General features: G+C 47.1%; 1 protein-coding gene across 1 annotated transcript; it reads left to right on the forward strand.

Moving 5' to 3' along the window:
* The first annotated feature begins 8,695 nt into the window (after nucleotides 1-8,695).
* Nucleotides 8,696-12,707, forward strand: MB (myoglobin). Its single transcript, XM_041416711.1, has 3 exons — nucleotides 8,696-8,860; nucleotides 10,944-11,166; nucleotides 11,859-12,707. Exons 1-3 carry the CDS (start codon nucleotides 8,766-8,768, stop codon nucleotides 12,003-12,005), a joined length of 465 nt encoding a protein of 154 aa, XP_041272645.1. The 5' UTR covers nucleotides 8,696-8,765; the 3' UTR covers nucleotides 12,006-12,707.
* The last annotated feature ends 7,666 nt before the right edge of the window (nucleotides 12,708-20,373 follow it).

Below are 20,373 nucleotides of genomic sequence, written 5' to 3' on the forward strand. Positions count from 1 at the left end.
TTGGGCTTACCCCACACAAAGAAGATGAAATGCCAGTCACGTGGAGAAAGAGGAGGAGGGGAAATACCATGGAAAAGAGAATCTCCAGGAGAGGAAAACATTTCTGCTGGGAGAAGTGGAGCAAGGGGAACGGGCTCTTAGATCTGCTGGGCTGGGAAGTGCCGTTTGCACAGAATCACTGTGGAGAGTGGCACCAACTCTCCCTCTTGTGGGCATTTCCCTCTGCTTTGTGTAGAGCCTGGCAGCTGCTGGGCCTGCCAGCAGCCCTGAACTCTGCTGGCTTCATCCTCATGAGAGAGTTCATAAATCCTCTATTAAATATTCATGTGAATTGGGCCAAGAGGGTGGCCTGAGCTGCAGAGCCAGCACCTGGAGTGCCCTGGCATTGTGCTTATCACTCACCAGGTGAGAGGCACAACTCTGCAAAATGAAACACCCGAAAGCAGGACCCATGAAAAGGGAGCAGCAGATATGGAATCAATGGCTTCCCACACTCACTCGTTGCAGGTCAGACTGGCCAGGACTTCACTTTCCTGCTTTCCTCTCATTTTGTTCAAGTCAGCCTTTGTAGCTTGTTTAAAAAACCAAACAAGCCAAAACTTACCATGTTCCCATCTGAATCTAAACTCCTCCCCTGCCCCAAATATTCTCTCTCAGCCCAGACTGTGCTCATGGATGAGACATTTATATTGCATGTTTTTTGACACAAAAGGTCTGCCTGTTTTTTCTGGCCTATCTGCAGTCCCATTTCTTTGCCTGATCTGTGATCCCAGTGTGTCCTTGTCTGTTTTTTGTTTATGATTTGGAACCTCTCTGCCCCAATAAGTAGGTGAGGCCCTGTATGTCTTTCTGTGAGCGCCAGTGTACCTCTCTCAGCTCCATGAGCTGCAGGTCTACAAGAGCAGCTGATAAATGCTGGCCTTCTGCTCAGGAGGATAATAATTTGGCCCTTGCTGTAAACTCATAGACAAGTCACAAAATTAGCACTGAAACAGGGAGCAGGAGCATGAATTCATCTAGAGCAGAGTGAAATTCACCACGTGGAGTGAAATCTCTGCTGCAGCTGATGGGGAAGGAAATAAAAGGACCGCAGGCTAAGATAAGCAATTTCCAGACAGATGCTGCCACAGACCAGCTGGATCCAACCAGCTGTGCCACCAACACTGGAGCACTTAGCAGGAGGAGGAAGATCAAAAAATAAAACCGTGGTGTTTGGGGAACTCACAAGTAAAAAGGCATGAGAGATGGGAGCCCTGCATGTGCAGAGATCTTTGAGGGTAATGGAGCTTCATTTTTATTGTTGGCTTGGTGGTTTTTTTTGGATGAGCATGCCTTAAAGCTGTTTGTGAATGGTTAGAAAGTGATTATCAGATTTTTATCTTTGTGCATTGGCTGATCTTTTGCAAAGTCACCAAGTCAGCAGGTTGTTTTAAACAGTTTGACCTAGTAAGGCTGCAGCCATGTCTGAAGTACATTTTGGGGAGCATGCATAACAGCATTAACAAAAATTATGAACTCATGAAGAATTCTGCCTATGGCTGTTAAATGCAAGCATTCAAATATAACCTTGGGAAGTCCTTTAGCCTCAAGTTGCTGTGATGGAATTGAGCTGTTCCTGCTTCTTACACTTTGTCTGGGCACCTGCCACTAGTGTTGCTGGGGGAAGAGGCTAGGTGAGATATCTGTCCATGAATCCTGTGTATGTAAGATGGTTACAGGTGAGCTTTCCAAAGGTGCCCAGCCCAGGGTATATGCAACCCCAGACTCCAAAGAGCTGGAAGGGCTGGCCAGGCTGAGCATTTGGCAGGGATGCTATGTTACACCTGCACCACTACGTAAGGAACCACTGGACTTGGATTCTCAGCAGAGGTGAAATCTTCCAGTATTTGTAATTTTTGTGCCAGTATCTTGCAGCCAGCAGCAAGCCCCACCACTGTGGTTGTCTTGCCAGCAGGACCCTGAAGTGTACAGGGCAAAATATCTTTTTGCAAGCACAGCAAAGGAAACAACAGGGAAGAGATGCAGAACAGAGACCCCACCCCAAGTGAGTGGTAGATGTTCTGTTCAGGCAGCCAGGCCACAGGTGCTATGCTTAGGGTGCTCACTGCTGCCCAGTGCTGATCTGCTTGAAGAAAACTGTAATTATTTTGCCAAGTATTTTTTTTTCAGTGGGATCAGTTTTCCTGCAGGAGTTCCTGGTAAGACCAGCAGAGCACTACTGGATTAGGGGCTGCTTAAACTGGTGCTGCTTCTCAGAAGAGAAGAAGTCCTGGTCATTCCTCTCCTCCCTAAGGGTGCAGTCGACATTGGAACGATAATGCAAAATGAGACCTTGAACTTTGAAAAGGGCCAACTGCAGCTGGAAGCGAGAACTTGCTGGAGCTCATTAAAAGGCAAGTGTAAACATCAATAAAAATGAGGGGTAGATCTTGGCTTCCCCACAGGCCCTTATCTCACAGAAGCTCCGTGCTTTGTGGATGAGAGGCTGTTTTGCAGGCAAAGAGAATGAAAACATGTGTCTTTTTTCTTTCTTTCACCCCATGAAACTCAGGCAAAGAGGAACCCTAATCTGTATGTGCTGTTCCATGAGTTAGACAGTGCTGCCTGGGGTTTTGGAGGATGGCTCCATGGGTGTTCCTTCCACAAAGGGTGCCTGCGTAAGTAGCTCTGCCTCCCTGTCCCCCCTGCCCGTGTGTGTTGGTCCAGCTGTGTGACAAAGCAGACCACAGAATTTATCTGGCTTCAAAATACACTCTCCAAAAGATAAACAGTTACTTCAAACTCAGACCAGTTCCTTAATCCAGTTCATTTGAAGCCCTCATAAAGAACTGCATAAGCATCGTAGGGTGGGGGAGGATCTGCTGTCATTGCCTCCAAATCCAATTTAAATACAGCCTCATATTAATAGCTGGTAGCTTGAGGGCCATTGCCTGCCCAGTGGGCTAAGAAGGAAATTTGCAGCTGTATCACCCAATTTTACTATGTAGTGATGGGCTCTCCCACTCTTTTTTTGGGAGGCTGAGAGCCCACAGCTAAGCTGTACACTGTGTGCTGAGGCCCAGTGCCTCCTCTTCCTCGAGGAGCAGCTCAGCCAGGAGGAATTATTTGTTGTTGCTGGCTCCCTTCAGACTCTTGGATGGCTATTGGTGTGTCCCAAGGAAAGGAGGGCTGCACACAGGGCACTTGTCTGCACAGTGGCTCAGCTCTGTCGGTGCTGAGGCTGCTCTCGCTCTGGTCTTGGCCATGCTGCAGTTGCTGCTGCCTTGGCATGCACATGGGTGAGCACCGCTCCAGCAGCGCCCAGGAACCCTGCAGGGCACCACCCATACACCCAAGGCACTGGGAAGAGGAGAATTAGGACATTCTCTGGCATAAGGCAGGCAGCTGCCACCCCCTCCAGCTGCCTGGATTTTGTCTAACCTATAACTAAATCCCAGCTTCAGCCACGTTGTAAATGTCGCTGCTGCAGCTTCCTGAGGGTAGCTGGGAGCTGCAGAGCTCAGGGTGGCAGGCAGACACCCCATACTGAATGCAGGCTGATTGCTTGACCTTCTCTGCCCACACGTGTTTTTGTGGCCCTGCCTTTCTCAGCTGTCCTTCAGCAGGCTCTAGTTACAATATTTTATTGATGATGAGGGATGAGGGAGGAATTCCTCTCTTGCTTTAGTGTTTCAAAGGGTAGTACACAAACTCTTGAGTGCCAGTATGGTGTTACAAAGTCTAATTCCCCTGAAGAGACTGCTGCATGCCACATCTCCCACTGACTCCTGGAGATCTCCAGGGTCGCACTGGCATAACCCGTGTCCTTACCTCTAAAAAATAATTTTCTCCTTTTGCTCCTGGGTGGGTGAGGCTTTAAAATCTGCCTGTTTTTCTCTAATCATACTCTTCCTTTCTTAAACTGCACTCACAGTTTCCCACACAAAATCTTCAGTCCTTTTGTGCTTGGCATTCCCAGTCCTTTAGAGGAGGTTTGCATCCCCAGAAAGAGCTGCTGCAACCTCAGAGACAGCCTCAGTTTCTGTATTGTAGCCTAAAATTTTTGTCCTGGATTGCCCTTCTGCTTTCCTACACATTCTCCCACTGAAAGCAAGAACTGGTGTGCAAGAAGAGTCTTGTTTAGCCGAGGTAAACGTTTTTCCCAGGTGCTGTGCAGAGTTAACACACATTGTGAGATGTCTCAATAATTGCACAGGAGCTGTGGGTCATGCCTGTGTTATGTCTGCTAGTCACCAAAGGCTAGATCCTGTGAGCACCAGAGTGAAGGTAAAGCTACCTCTGACATTACAGCACAGGGCTTGATCCCAGAGAAAATCCATGCCTGAGACACTGCTAATGCATAGCACAGCTCTGCAAACTCACAGCCCAAATCTTGTCCTGATGCTGAAATCTTCTGCTCCTAGTCCTTCCTCTTCCTTTTAAGCAAGCAGGTCAGGTCACCTCTCAGCTGCTGAAATCCATCAGTGTACAGGAGCCCTGCCTGGAGGCATTGCTAAGAATAGTGTCTAAGAACAAGGGGAAGAGAAGAGTGAGCCTGGAATTGGATTTGGCCACTGCCATCACCAGTTAGATTCCATCTCATTTCCTACAAGCAGTGGAGGCTACACAACACTCACAGTTTTGGATGGTGCTCTTACGTGACAGTCTTCTGCTTCTCAGAGTACTGAAGTCAATGGCAGGCTGCCCAAAAGCAATGCTCTTGCCCTGCTATAGGATCCCATTACTGCATCCCTCACCTCTCCAGCTCAAGCTGCTGTGAGTGCAGGACTCTCACCTGTCTGTCTGCACAGACTGAGCTGCAGGCTCATGAAACAAAGCACAAATTAGTCTTAGAAGAAGCTGTATTTCAGCAAAATGCCATAGAAACCACAGCTGCGTTACAGAGGGCCTTTTCCCTGGCATTATGCAAGAGGTAATTATGTAAGTTGTTGTTATGTAATATTCCTGGCTTTTTCGGAGTGCCAGCCTCCCTCCCCCTGACCACAGCAGTGTGTATTACTCACGTCATGTCACGCTTTATACAACCCAGGCTCACAGCAGAGCTGGGGCTGCTGTCATCACTGCTCCCAGCCATGGAACCCTTGGCTGCTCTCAGGGCTTTTTAAAAATTGTGTTGTGAGGAAAAAATAGCTCATTGAAAAGAAAAAAATTATTTCATTATCAAAATATCTGTTCCCCTGAGACTTTTTGCTGTGTAAGCACACAAGATGGTTTGGGTTGTTTCTTGAGGAAGGACTGGATTTTGGAAAATCTTTGTCTATTTCTTTCTGGAAAATTTATGTCACAAACTTACTTCAAATGAAAAAGAAATCTGTGATTTCTGCCAGTGCCTCTCTCATTTCCCTACTTGCTGCAGGTCTGGCTGCAGAGGAAACAGAGCTAGAAATTTGTTCTCTTAACCACTAAGGCAGTGTGGGGGACTGCAGGGCTCTCCAACCAACATTCACTTTCCAGCCCAGGGCTGGATTTCTCTCTTCACAACTCTAGGAAATCACAACAGTGATACTCTAGAAAAAAAACCCCTGAATATGGCCAAACAAATTTGGATCTGGTCCATCCCTGGGGCTGGTGTGTGTTCCTCTGTGTCCCCCAGCTCTACCTGGGCGACTGAGCCCCATAGTAATAATCCCAAAACAGCTGGTGTTTCTGAAACTATACCCAAGAGTCAATCCTTGCTCTTTCACTGGTGTGTCTGTGAGCCCAAGTGAGTCATAGAATTCCCCATCAAAGGGGAGGACAAGTGGCATTTCTGTCCATGGAATTGTGGCATGTCCTAAAGTAATTAATACCTGTAGAAAGGTTTGCCAGCTGTAGAGGGTGGAGCAAGGCAGAGGTGGAATTGCATCCACTGTTTTGCCAGAGACGGCTCTTCACCTGCCTGCTGAGCCTGTTAGGTGGGGGGACCTTTCCTAAGCACCTTTTGGTAGCATTTTTGGGTAGAAACAAACCCCATGAAGTCTCTGGAACAGTATTTCTCCTCGCGGCAGTACCCTGAGTCTCAGCTGTAGCTCTACTGCTGTTCCATGGGATCTTACTCTGTCCCCATGCTACCACTCCAACCCTCCGCAATATCAAGGCTGGAGGACAGAGGAGAAGGCACAGCATCCCAAGTGATCACGGAATAACCTTGTCTCTACATACTGCACTGAAAAGGAGCCCCTTACAAAAGCTCTGCACCCATGGCCACGAGGTGGCAGCAAGCCCTGGCCCGCGGGGCCGGAGCCGCGGCACCTCCGCGCCGGGGACCCGCGCCGGACACCGGGCCACGGAGCGGCCCGGCTGGGAAGGGCACCGAGTCACCCAGGGGCTGCTCGAGCACGTCCATCCCAGGGGCTTTGCAGTGCGGTGAAAGCGGCCGCATTGCCAAAGCCTGGCCAAAAGCATCCGAGGTCCATTTCTGCTGGTTTAGTGAGAGCGCTTCAGGGGTGGGTGCAGAGACGCAGCCGCGTGTGCCGGCACGGCGCCGGTGCGGGCAGAGCTGCTGAAAACAGGCTATTCGGTCACCTGGTGCATTTTAAAGGAGGCTGGCTCTCTGTGGTTTGTGTTTATCCAGATGATTATGCAAGTGATGGATTTCTCCCCAAGGCGAAGACAAGAGGACTGTAGATACTAAAATGTTATGTCCTTTTCATGGCTGCAGGCTTGAGGGGTGGTCTGGTGCACTATAAAACTTATAGTATTTCTGTAGACTATTTATTTAAGCTCTAGGGAGGAGAGCTTATGATTTCATTTCATTACTACTTTGCTTGAAGAAAAAAGCAATATGGAATCTCATACTCATTTTAAGATTCTGACAATTTAATGTTAATGTCCATACCAGGACTTTTGGCTTCATAGCCCTGGGAAAAGCTACAGAGAGCAAAGAGTCGACCAATTTCAAATGGAGTTATTACAGCAACTGCGTAGTTCCAGCTTGGGGAATATACAGAGCTCGGTGCATAAGCAGCAGCCTGTCATGTACCAGGAGTACATTTCTGCTGTGTCTGAAAGGTGTGTAAACCAGTAAGGTCAGTGTTCAGGATCCTGCCCAAGCCTGGAAGGATGCAAATACTTCATAACTACTGTGAAGACATGGGCAGTGAGGCTGCAGATATGTCATCTCCCCTGTCTCAGCCCTGTGCTGTGGAGAACTGCACAGGGAATGAGTTGGAGGAGTACTAACCTCTATTCCATCAGTTTAGCTTAGTTTGGTGTTTGCACGGGTAAATCAGGATGAAATCTTGAAAGTGAAGTGTTGGATGTAGATTTTTGGATGTGAAGCAAACTAGTGCATGAGGAAATGGAAGGGGAGGATTTCAGAGTCTCAAGTTGACTTAGCTGACAGAGGCTTGCAACATGTAATGGCCAAAATGTCCTTACCTCGAGGCTTGGATGCCAGCTGACACCCCACTGGGCTTTTGCCACCCTTCTTACCCACAGCATTCCCTTTAAACCTCTGTGTTTCTAAGGCATGTGAGGCCCTGTACCTCTATCATCCTTGCTGCCCAGTTACCACTGTATGTGGGCACTGCTCTCCCCTTGCAAGGCTGGAGCAAGGAACCTGTAGGGAGTGGAAGGGTGTAGAGGCACTGATGAAGCTCAGGTCCTGCAGCACTGTGGTAGACACTGTGGGGCTGAATGCTCTTCTCCTGAATTCCAAGGCAGGTGTCTTCAGCCTCTGGTTGATATTTCTTGCCTGCTTTCTCCTTGGAAACTTCCAGAGCCAGGTGCCCGGTTCGGGACAGCAGTACTGGCTGGGCTTTGTTATTTGGTGGCTGTGCTCTGACTGCAGCCACCCCTGGAAGGGACCAGTCACCCCACTGGTGTGCCAGGCCATTACCAGTCCTGACAGAAAGTCTGGGAGCCCTCCCAAAGCATATCCACAAGGTTTGTCAGCTCAGTGGCTTTTCCTTCCAACACTGAAATTTTGTTTGGCTTGACAGAAGTAGCCAGAGAGCAGAACTGCTGTCTGGGGGTGGGGGTGTTGAATGTAGCTTTGCTATGTCCTTGTGTCTCTGGTCTGCTGCAAATTAGCTTTCTGGCTCAGTTGTATATCTCTTGGCCCCAATATCCAGACTCAGCCATCAGCTAATCCTAGGTGTTTCCCAGGAGAGCAGGCATCAGGATCCTGGCAGGCAGATGTGGGGGAACTGGCTCCTATACAGCTTTTATCCCCTCATTCCTCCTGCAGCAGGTGGGGAAATGACAGGGCTGCTTTGAATATGGTTATCTCTTAAGGGCATGTCACAAGTGGTGTGTTACCCCCGGAGAAAAGGATGGTGAGATCATTATGGGAAAGGAAAGGCCTTTGGAGTGATGGTGTCAATGCTACTGGCTGTCCCGGCCTTTTCTCCTGTCTGCCCTTGGCAGGCCAGGGGAGAGGGAGGCAGGGAGGCCTTGCAGATGACTGTGCTCTTCAGAAATCTCCTGCCATAAAGCTTGACACTGTCTCTGGGTCCTTAGGAACCTGGGACAGGCTCCTGGCACAGCATTCCGGCAGTGCCCTTTCTGTCTAGAGTGGGACAGGTGCCAGTCCAATACGAGAAGCAGAAATGATGCCATCAGTGGCACCCACAATAGTACCTGACTCAAAATAGCTTCCTAGGAAAAAACAGGGAAGCTGATTAGGTTAGACAAGCCTGAAAGAGAGCAAGAAGTCCAGCTGATGATTGACAGGTGTACGTTTGTGGGCAGGGGCTATAAATCCCATGGGTGAGGTCTCCAGCTACCCTTTGGGGAAAGGCAAACGGCTGCAGGAAGCACTCAGGACCTGTCTTTGGTGAACCATGGGGCTCAGTGACCAGGAATGGCAGCAAGTCCTCACAGTCTGGGGAAAGGTGGAGTCTGACATCGCTGGCCATGGCCATGAAATTTTAATGAGGTAGGCAAGGAGCTTCAGTTCTAAGAGTCAAGCTGAGAGCTTTTGATGCAAGACATGCTTGTCAGTGTTTATTTCAACAAGGTGTTTTCTTTCTTGTAGGATGGTGATTTTTCCATTGTTATTTTCTGGGTTAAAAGTTACTCACTGTGTAAATTGGCTGTGCTTCTGTCTCTCCATCTCTCTGTGGGCGCAGGAGCAGACCAATGCTGCTTTTAACACATGGCTGTGCTTTGTCTCTCTGCCTCTGGTGGCCAAGCTCTGCTTTGGATCCTCATTTCCCACGCACTACAGTGAGAAGTGCTGGAGTGAAATGTGTGTCATGGGGTTTCAGATGCTCTGCAGAAAGGACATGGGGAGGCAGAGAAGGAATGAAAAGAGAGGAACATTATCTCTGTGGCAATTTTCTTGGAATATATTTCAGTAAAATTAACTGCAAATTACCTGACAGTTTCCCTCTCCCCACCTTAGTCCCACCTCGCAGAGCCCTGCCCATCCTGCTTTTTGTCCAGAAATCTGTGTGATAACACTTGTCCACTATCTCATGATGAATTTGAGGTCTAAGTATGAAATAAGGCACATCCTTCCCCTTACATCCCTCCTCCATTATTCCAGTGTCAGAAGTGCTGCTGAGGTCTCCAACTGAGAGGACCCCATCCTCCATGTTGTCTTTGTGGTCCTGGCACTCGGAGTGGTGAACACCCCAGATACTGCAAAGTGGGAAAGAACATTAGGTGGACACTAGAGTCTAGCTTGTCCCTTAAGACCAGAGAGCATGCAGAGTTTGAGGAGATTCTCTTCAGCTCTCCTCTCAGACTATGCACATTCAAATGTGCTGGAAGGGTACAGACACCGAGGAGAGTAGTGGGGATCTGGCACCTGCTTGGGGGATTTTCTACCCTAAGCATGGCTGATGCAAGGAGCCCACACCTCCAGGCATATCTATGCAAAGCTGTGAAAAACATTTTTTCAAAGATGAGCCAAAGAAGGGGGCTGTTTTCCTTACCTGCTTGATCATGATCCAGATCAGCTGCCATTTGAAGGGAAAGGAATGGAGTGGGAATGAAGTGGGTGGAAATGTGATGGCTTTCCCCTCTTGTGGTCCAAAGCAGGTGTGCTGGAGGGGTAACAGGAACCTGAGCCAACCTCACCCATCAGCCTCTGAGGTGGCTACTTTGGCTCTGAATTTGCCACATGCTAGTAAAAGCAGTTCCCAATGGAAAAGTAGTACCATTTTGCTTACAAGTATCACAGAGTAGAGCATGGCATTAAATAAATAGATGTCAGCCTGTGACTTTGTGCTCCCCTGCCAACCCAGGTCTCCTCCAAGGAGTTTCTGAGGGAGGAGAGAGGGAAGAGGGAAGGAGAGAGGGTGGGAAAAAAGGTCAGGAAACCAATTCCTCCATGTCTGCAATCACAGGGTTTGGAGGCACAGTAAACTCTCCCATCCAGATGACATTCAAGAACACACGACCTCCAGACTGGGGGACTTGAAGCTGGTTTTTGGTTGTTTTGTTGTTGTTTGGTTGGTTGGTTTGTTGTTGTTGATTTTTGTTTGTTTTTTTGTTGGTTTGTTTTGGCGTTTGTTTGTTTGTTTGTTTGTTTGTTTGTTTGTTTTCTATGAGAACCTTGTAGAGCTCTCATTTCCTGGCCAACAAATCATGGGCTGATAAGAGAGTTTGTGTGAGAGGCAGGGATCTATAGGTTGGCTCTCCAGCAACAGCAAATTGATGAAGACAGGTGATTTTGTCTGCTTTTGGTTTTCCTTCACATAAATACAAGAACTCGCCTCTCAGTATCATGACTAGCCTTGGCTCTTGTATCTGTCTTAAAACCGTTGACATAATCCAGGGAATGGCTGCCAAAGAGTTATCAGAACTGTATGGAAAAAATACAGACACTTCCTCTGTTGCTCTAGTTGGGCATGTTTAGTGCAGTGTCTTGTCATGACCGGAGGGAATGGAAATAGACAGTGGTGATCATCTTAGCAAATGGGTAAGAAGATGGGATTAAAGTAGATTGAGTACTCAAAGGGGGGTATGTCCAGAGCTTCTCCTCTCCAAAGTCCCTCTGCTTTTGTCCACAGACTCTTTAAGGACCATCCTGAGACCCTTGATCGCTTTGAAAAGTTCAAAGGCCTGAAGACCCCTGATGCAATGAAGGGCTCTGAAGATCTGAAGAAACATGGAGCTACTGTTCTTACCCAACTGGGCAAAATCCTGAAGGCGAAGGGCAATCATGAGGCCGAGTTGAAGCCCCTGGCTCAGACCCATGCAACCAAGCACAAAATCCCTGTCAAATATCTGGAGGTATGAAAAAGGGCAGGGAGTCTCAGTGTCTGATGTGTAGTGAATGTGTGCAAGACAGCTGTGTGAGAGTTGGGCTTTCATTTTTTGATGGCTCACTTCAGTGAGCTCTCCCTCAAGTCCAGGGTCTGTGTGTACAAGCAGGAGGAGGCACAGAAAGGGCGCATGGTATGCAAATGGTATGTGAATATCCAAGTTTAGATTTCCCATTCCAAACACCACACACAGTCTGACCAACCCTTGACAACCATAAACCAGCCCATGCAGCCTTTGCATGCCTGGGAAACTGTATTACATAAGGACTGTCGGTGACTGGACACAAGGGACATACAATTTTAGAGTAAGCCCTGGAGGACCCATTGGAGACCAAGATCCATAAAACTAAGTGTTACACAAACACAGGGCATGAATTTGCAGTCTTAATGGATGAGGCTGACAAAAAGTGGAAAGGGCCATGGTCTACTCAAGGTCATGAAGCAGATCAGCGTCAGAGCTAGGAATAGAGCCCAGTGCTTCTGCCTAGCCCAGACTCCTTGCATACTAGACCTCACTGTCTCTCCAGAGGCTGCAGGAAGGGCTACTGAATTAGCTCAGAGATATTTCCAGGCTCTGCAACCTATTTCTTAGTCTGGCTTTTCTGAAAATAAACCTTGAGTGTCCCTTCAGTTTTTCTTTCTCTCTTTCCTTCCTCACAGTTCATTTCTGAAGTAATTATCAAGGTCCTTGCCGAAAAACACGCTGCAGACTTTGGGGCTGATGCCCAGGCTGCAATGAAGAAGGCCCTGGAGCTGTTCCGAAATGATATGGCCGCCAAGTACAAGGAGTTCGGTTTCCAGGGTTAGCACATACACACAAAGGAACACCACGATGGAGGGCCTGGCCACGCATCTTTCCCCAGCACTATTTTGGACATCTCACAATTGGCCATCTCTGGTGTGTGGGAAACCTTTGATGAGAGGCCAAGAGTCACTCCAGGCATCATAGAGGCACTCAGAGTGATATCCATGATAAACTGTCGTTTCCTAGCTTCATGTATACAAAAGAAATATTCTGCTTTCTTAGGAAAAATAACATTAGGGGTTATCTGTGAGCTTCAGCCTATTTTATCCCCTTTCTGTCTCTCTCGCTGAAACTCAGTCTCATCTGAGAGGCAAATGGCATGGCCAAAGATGAAGGGATGTGGAGGATCAAGGGAAGTGCTGAGTGTGGTGAATGAGTGAAGGAATGACTCAAATGAGAGATGTGAGAATGGGAAGCAGGGACACAGCATCCCATTCCTCCCACAGGTGAGACTGTTAGCAGATTACTATGGAGAGCTTCCAGCACAGTGTTACCTTGCTTTGTGGGGGTGAATGCAGCCAGTCAGTCTCCAGTGCCTGCCAGCTCTGTAAGGTTTAGTTGTTAAACTTGCATTAGCAAAACTATAAAGAGCAGTACTCCCTGTGATCTGTAGGCTTCTAGCAGCCGCCACTATGCCTCTGAAGGTCTGTTGCCCTGGGAAGTGAAATACGTGTTTCTCAGAAAATAAAAATCCCTGCACCAGAGTTGTGTGTTTGCTCCTGGCTGTACAAACACCCCAGTGAGAACTGGGGGAGAAGGAGAAAGTGGAAAGGTGTTTTGCGTACATATCTGGCTGCAGAGCAACCTGCACTGTCAGTCCATGACCTGAGCAGCATGTGGCATCTGTCTTAGCCAGGGACTCGGGGCACTCAGATGTCACCATGGGGACATGACCTGATTACTGGACCTCACAGCACAAGACAGCAGCCTCAGCTCAGTGCTGCAGTGCTGAGAGAAGTTCGCCCTGACTAAAGGCTGTGGCCACTGCTGTGCTGGGAGAATGTGATGAATCTGTTTGTTCATTTATGGGGAGGTGGCATGTGCAAGCAGCCTTGGCTCCCAGCAACAATTCAGTGCATTTCTCTCTCCAGACACTGGAGGAAAGGAGGGATGATCAGCTCAGGTGGAAGGCTGCAATGGCAGCATATGCTCTGATGACCCAAACTGTGGTCTTTGCAGCCTTTTGATTTTTTGCTGAGGTGCCTCTGCAGTGCATGCTGCACTCTGTTTACAGACATACACCCACATCCTGTGAGGGACCTTAAGGGACAGACATAATGGCAAGATGCCTCCCTCTGCCTGTTGCCCTTTCCCCATCCTGACACCAGAGGGTTGTGGCTAGGGGAAATGCATGGAAGTGCCACAGCTGCTCCTTTTGGTGTGGAGAAAGTAATGCACCTTATCTCACAGAGACAGTCTGACGGCAAGCACAAGGAAGAAAAGTGAGGTGCTCAGTAACTGGAGCTACGAGCAGGACTTAGTTCAAGGTACTCCCTGCTACGCTGTCTGCAGTGGAGACAGTGAAGGAGCCACCAGCTCCCTTAAAAATCAATCTTGAACCAGCATGATCTGCTGTGTCTTTGGTCAGGTCAAAGGCCAAAAGAATTCAGTCTCTGAAAGGAGAAGGAACAATAAATTCCTTTGCAGAACCGTGCATATCTGATTTCTTCCCGTTTACAAATCCTCACTTTACCTCTGGGAGCTTGCATGGTGTTTCAACCTTTCAGAGGGGTCACAAAGGCATATGCTGTCACCTAGATGAAGTTACAGCCAGGTGGTCCCTGGCTTAAGCAGTGTGCTTCGTCTGACTCCAGTCTAGTCTATCTGGTTTTGTGGGGAGGGCAATATATGTAATTAAAGTCTAGGATTGCTTGTCCAACACAATAAGATTTCCTGCCAGTGACAACAGTCTCTGCTTTAGGATTAAAAGCTCTGCTATAGCAGCTGCCTCTGTCAGTCTGAGTGGGACTGGAGTTGTCTAGATATTTTTATGTAGGGCAGTGTGGTGGAGGAGGGAGAGTTTGCATGTGTGTTGTGCCTAGTTACCAGTTATTAGGTACCTGGACTAAATGTCAGCCCACTGGGAGCACTGACCTTCTCTCTGCCTGCCTTACCCCATGGTGTCAGTGCACTAGGAACCATCCTTAAATCTGCTGGTAGATGTGGGGCCTGACAGAGGTTTTCTGGTTCTGTCTATGGCTCAGTGAAGATGTGCAAGCTGAGATGAACCAGCACATTCGGGTACCGATAACAGTGAAGGTAACTCCAGCAGGCTCAGTGATTTGGGGTGCTTTTGGGGAAATCCACCTCTCTGCACCTTTGCTACTCTAGGCACAGAGTATGCCCTTGGCTGAGTCCTGACATAAGTGCAGGGATATATGTAATTCCTACAGAGTGAGTCTACAAAACTCCTGCAATGGCCCTGGCTTTAAGGACAGGGGAAGTTTCCTACAACAAAGTGGAGGGTAGGAAGAGGATTTTTTTAGCTCCATGCTATATTGATTCAGAGTCTTTGTTGGAGGCCCCCCCTTTCACTCTGCTGCTAGCACATAAAGCTTTTCTGGTTCATATATGGGACAAAGTCCTTTAGTGGAGATAAACCATATCAGCACAAGCGCAGACACTTTCCTCCTTTTCCAGGAATAGCTTTACATCAGGTGGATGGGTCCCAGGGACTTGTCCCCAGCCCCTGTCCCCGTTGGGACCGTGTGGTGTCACATAGTCGTTCCCAGTCACACGATGAGATGTGGACTGTGTGGCTGCCAGCCACCTTGCTCCAGCACGTAGGCACTGACTGCAGCCAGGTCGAGCTTGTGGCCCCTCTCCCCACTGCGGTTTCCATTGCATGCAGAACTCGCCATGGCACCGAGCCAGTGACCTGTCTGGGATCTCCTGGGCTTCGGTGTCAGACACCAGCCACTCATCAGAATCTGAGATGAGGGGAGCAGGCCCTCACTTCCCAGACACTGTGCAAATGAGCTGTCAGCCCCAGCCAGGGTGCAACAACACTGCAGGCTGTGCTGCCTGTCCCCCTTGTCTTTCCCTCTGCCTGCTGATCCTGCTGACTCCAATACACCTACCAGCGTCAAGTGACATCACAGAACAAGGGCTGGGGACCATACTATTAATCCTGTGATCTCTTGGTCACCTCAGTGGGAGAAAGGGATAGGGCTCCGATGACTAATTATGTTAAATATTTAGCACATTACTATGAAGCTTGTGACATTCTTCATATTTGCATCTCCCTGCAGGGCTAATGTGAGGAAAGGGCAGGGATGTTTCTAGTCCATGTAATAGTCACTGAACAGATAAGTCTGGTTTCTGGGAATTGAAGAACAGACAGTGCCTGAAGGATGTAATGTCTATATTATATTAATTTAATAAGGAGAAAAATGCTCACCTATACTACATGCTTTCAGATGAGTATTATTTTTGTCATGATCCCTATGGTTTCTGCCACCTGGCCAAAACCTGTCCTGTGTGTTATGCCACTCCTCAGTGTGAAAAGAAATAGTAGAACTGGGTGGCTTTGTCATGTAGACATGCTTGCTCATAACATTTTATTGCAGAAGGTGTATGGCATCAGAGCATGTCCTCCTTCTTCCTGGACACATTCGTCTCAGGTTTGCTTAAGGTTGCTTTTCCAGGCTGTGCAGGGCTTAACAATCAGAGTCTGCTTCTCAGACTGAGCACACAGACACACACACATACCTATACACAAGCACCAGCTTCAAAACACACATCATAGCAAAGCCCATCTGTCCAAATCCTTCAGATTCCAGCATTCTTGTGTGCCAGTTCTTCATCTGAGAGGATGATATATATGAGTTCTCACATTGTGTTCAAATGAAATACAGCCTTGAAATAGCTAAGGTCTAACCAAGTAAGAAGACAGACTATGCAAGGACAGGGCACCTGGGGAATACTGGTGGGTAGTCAGGCTGTTAAATTTCATGAAGTTGTGTCAATAGAGCCAAGGAAGTCACCTGGAACTAAGTAAGTGTGAAGAAAAAGCCCAATCAGCCTCTTTTATCCAACAGCCTAATAAATGAGCATTTATGAAGATAAAAGAGTCACAACAATGCAGCGTTCTTAACCAGAACATAAATCCCTCCCTCCCCTTGGATCAGAGGCACAACAAGCCCATCTCCCAGTCCTGTGACTTCTATAAAATCCTTATCCAAATGTCAGCAAAGGTGACCTTGTGCCTTTTTAAAGCAGTACTTTATAGTCACTTGACTGCACTTTACCAAAGTCCTTTCGCAGTTTGGCTTTCATCCCCTGCAAATAAATAAACAGAACAGGCTGCCTCCACCTTCCCCTCCAGCCCTGCAGTGACCACCCATGATAAGCCAAGTCAGACAGGCAGGTTTGGGGCTCTCCTGGGCAAGGCAAGGCAAGGCAAGGCAAGCCCTGGCATGGGGCATGCTAGCATAGCTGGTAGTTGCATGGAAAAGGCAATGTGTGTTTGGGATGGGGAGGGATACATACTAGTGTGTACTGTAGCTGCACCTTATATCTGGAGGAGGGCTTAAAGGAAATTATGCCTGTTTCCCTTCTCCAAGGAAAGCTCAGTATGAATGCAGCTGCTGGGTGCTCGATCTTATTTTAGATTGTCCTTAAAGCAGGTTCAAATGTTCAAGTGTCAGAATAGATTTGGGTGGAAGACTTTCTGGATTATTAGCACTTAATTCTCTGTCTCTATGCTTAGCTTGTGGATCTTCCGTTACTTCCCAGTTTATATCATTAATGGTGCTTTTATTTAGAATTTTGATCTTCTGTCCTCCCTTAATATGTTTCCTTATTCAATATAAATTCCAGCATCCAAGCTCTCATCAGAGGGGTGGAAAATTCCCGGAGCTGATACCCTCACCAAGATCTGGGATTGCTCTGCTCAGGGCTTGCATGACATCAGGCTTGTCCTCTTGGCAAGCTTTGGGGTTATCTGCAGAGTTAGCTGATACAGTGTCAAAATGAGTCTGTGTTTTTTCACTCAGCTGGATGAATAGTCTGGTGCCCTTTGAGGGATGCCATGGATTAACTGTGAGTTGGTTGGGTATAAAGGAGTAAAAATACCACAGAGTTTTGTCTAAACCAGCCATATGGTGTCCCTGTAGAGTCTGTGGCTGAGCAAAGGGTTTGCACCAGTCATGCTCAGACAAACTGTCCAGAGATGGTGAAAGAGGAGGAAAAGCACACCAAGTGCCACACTTGTAGCCCTCAGCTCCCCCTCTGAGGGCAAATGAATCGATGGGGCTCCTAAGGAAGAAAGAAAAATGAAATACAGATGGGAAATGGAGGCACAGCTGCCTCCCTTCTGAGGTTATTTACTCTCTTAGTGCCTCCTGAAGAGCAGTAGCATCATCCTGACAATCCTTCTTCTGTAATGCAATGGAGGGAGTTTCCTAACGCAAGCTGCTAATTGGTATAGTTTTGTAAGGGAAGAAAAATGGAGTTATCTCATGGTGCTAAGATTATGGATGTGATGCTTTCACAAAGCTGGCCCATAAACCATGAGAAAGAAACTTTTTGTACATTTTGCTTTTGCCGTGATAATAGCAGGTATTGCTAACTCAACTAATTCCCCAGCTAATTTTAGCATGTCACGTTGAAGCTGGTGTCCCTATGTGTTTTGCTGTGTTCCCTCTACAGATGAGAAATCATGCCTCAGTGCGTAAAATCATCCATTTTTTTTTTCTTTTTCAGTCAAAATCCTCTCTCATGAAATGGAGTTCATAACAGTCAAAAATTGCAAGCTCATAACAAGAAGAGTAATTAAGAAATAATTCTTAACATATTTCCTACTATGGTTTTTCTAGTTGAGCAGAGTCATAGCTTCCTTATCTGTTTTAGATCAGAAACTTGTTGACTGTAAGTGTCACCTGGGACAAGCTCTGCTCTAATTTCTAACGGTAATTAAGAACTCAGCTTCATCTAGTTTAAAACTCTCAGTCTACAAAATACCAAAACAGCACTCCTCTTACAATATGCCTGAGTTATTTGCTCTACTGTTCTTAGCCTAGACTTTAGTTAAAGGCCTATCTATGTTTTCCATCTACAGTACTGTGCAGTTAAGCCCATTTTAGAGAGGGCAAACCGAGGCAGAGAGGCATGAGCACATTGTTTTCAGGCTTTTTTCATTCAGCTGTCCACTAGGCCAGGCTGCTGGCTGCAGGGCAGTGGACGCTTGTGATCTTTTTGTGTAGGAAGACACATGAAGTTTTGCCATCTGCCAGTGAGCAGTTCTTGCTTTGAAGTGGTTGTGTTTTAGCAGTTGCCAAAGGACATCCTGTGTATAGACATGCAGTCACAACGCGGGCGCAGTGTAAATACCCCGACAGATTACAGATGCTGCATGCAAAATGAAGCAGTCTAAAGACTGTGGGGCTGAACTTGAAGTTCTCTGGAGATGAACTATGAACTATGGTGACACTTGGGAAATTGCTAATCTTCTCACTTCCAAAGAAAAGAAGACTCCCAGACTGAGATAATGAAGGACATGGATATCTAAATGTCACCAGTAGAAGAGAGGTCTCTAAATCCTAGTGTATGAACCTCACATCTTCCTGTGTAATTATGCACATGCCTACAATTTCATCTGTACTCCCCTCATTGACTTCTAACATTCTGCCACCATCTTAGGTGGGTCTAAGCCATCCAGGTTTCATTTGCCTAACTTAATTTATAGTCCACAGAAGTGACCTTCTTCTGCCTACTTTGGCAGATCCAGTCATATTTTGCCTAATCCAGCCTGCAAAAAATGCTGTTCCAGCTATCTCCATCCAATGATGTGATTAGTGAACAAGGTTCAAGTGCATGCCTGTTATCACATAGATAGCTCACAATCCTTTGGTCTTTTAAAAATGAGCTGTGCCTTTCCATTTTGGAAGGGGCTTGCCTTCAGGAGCTTAGCTCATGTGCCTAGGCTCTAAAGGAGTAGGCTTAAAAAAAAAAAAAAACCAAAAAAAACAAACAAACCCCACTGCTGTTTTTCATACTGACTGTATTTAGCTAGCCCTCCTCACTCACCATATGGCTGGCTGAATCCTTTTAAATCACCAAACTCTCTGTTGGTGTGCTGGAGTCCTGGGCAAGTGGCTCAGCCTGGAGTATTTCTACCAGTATTTCTAACCAGGGCTGTCTAAAAGCCTTCATACACCTTTGAGGCTATTAAGTCCTAATGGGACCACTCCTTCCCAAGGGCATTCTCTTTGAGAAGAAAAATGGAGAGAGGAGGGAGAAGACATTTCTGTGCCTAGCATTAAGTGACATACTGCAAAGCATGAGGTATCTGCTTGGGAACAACAGCCTATGTGACAGCCTGCTGTGTGGTGTTCAGAGAGTCTGGGGTTGTTTTTCCTGCAAGCTATGCATCCAACCTCTCCTCCCACCTCATTGACAGTAACATCTGGATCTACCCGCACTCACAGTTCTCTTCAGTGAGTGCAACAAGAGAAAGAGGGTTTTCTTTCCTTATTACTCTGTTTTGAGGATAGCTTGCAGCTGTGCCTGGCTGGAAGGAATGTACAGATTTTACGGAGGATGGTCAAGAAACATTTCTTTTTCCCAACTGCATCACATCCCTGTTCATACAGACAGTAGCTCATAACTGGGAAGTCTTCAGTTCCAATTCTTCTGACAACATACAGTAGGGAAAAATAGAAATGGAGGCAATACTTTTTCTTTCCATCTACAGTCAGGTTGGAGATGGACAACACTGCATCACCCTCAGTAAAGGGTTAATTACAGAGAAAAGTGTGCTATAGCCTCTCAATGTTAGAAATAGACCAAAACAGAGTAAGTGCTGCAGAGTACAGCATCCTTTCAAGTACTGGTGTTGGTGAGATAAGAAATAATACATACTAGAGAGTGTCTATTGAAAGAGAGGAGAGACACATCACTTGTATCTTGAAGGCAGAGCATCTTTGAAAGGAATTTAAAAAATAACCTTTCTTCGGGCATTTAATTTCCCTCCTGTTGGAAGTGCTTGCCTACAGTTACCTACAATCAAGTCTGTGATGGGAGCACATGTGTGTGGGTGTACGTGTGTGTATGTACAGCACAAAGGCTAGAGTTAATACACAGAACTAAATGTTTCATTCCAGACCCCCAAATGTACATGGCCTCTCAATACTCATCAATTTCAGTGGGTGTGAGACTTTTCAAAGACCTGGATTCACGCAGCAAATTCTTTGCCACAGGCTTAGGGTTAGTGATTTTTTTTCTGCTCATGATGCAGTACAAACTTGGAAATCAGCTCTGCATCTATTCATCAGCTGAAGTATAAGCCCCTTTTATTAGTGCCTTTTGTGGCAATAACTGTGATCTATTTAAAGCCTTCAAACTGCAATTCCTCACAGCAGATGTAGT

This window comes from Onychostruthus taczanowskii, unplaced genomic scaffold (assembly GCF_017590055.1).
Source record: "Onychostruthus taczanowskii isolate IOZ18803 unplaced genomic scaffold, ASM1759005v1 scaffold53, whole genome shotgun sequence".
NCBI classification, from domain to species: domain Eukaryota; kingdom Metazoa; phylum Chordata; class Aves; order Passeriformes; family Passeridae; genus Onychostruthus; species Onychostruthus taczanowskii.

Excerpts from the sequence above, each read along its gene's own strand:
- MB (XM_041416711.1), top strand. The coding sequence starts at position 8,766 with ATGGGGCTCAGTGACCAGGAATGGCAGCAAGTCCTCACAGTCTGGGGA. Across the intron at positions 8,861-10,943 it reads GGCCATGAAATTTTAATGAG|ACTCTTTAAGGACCATCCTG; the intron begins GTAGGCAAGGAG and ends TTTTGTCCACAG. Across the intron at positions 11,167-11,858 it reads TCCCTGTCAAATATCTGGAG|TTCATTTCTGAAGTAATTAT; the intron begins GTATGAAAAAGG and ends CCTTCCTCACAG.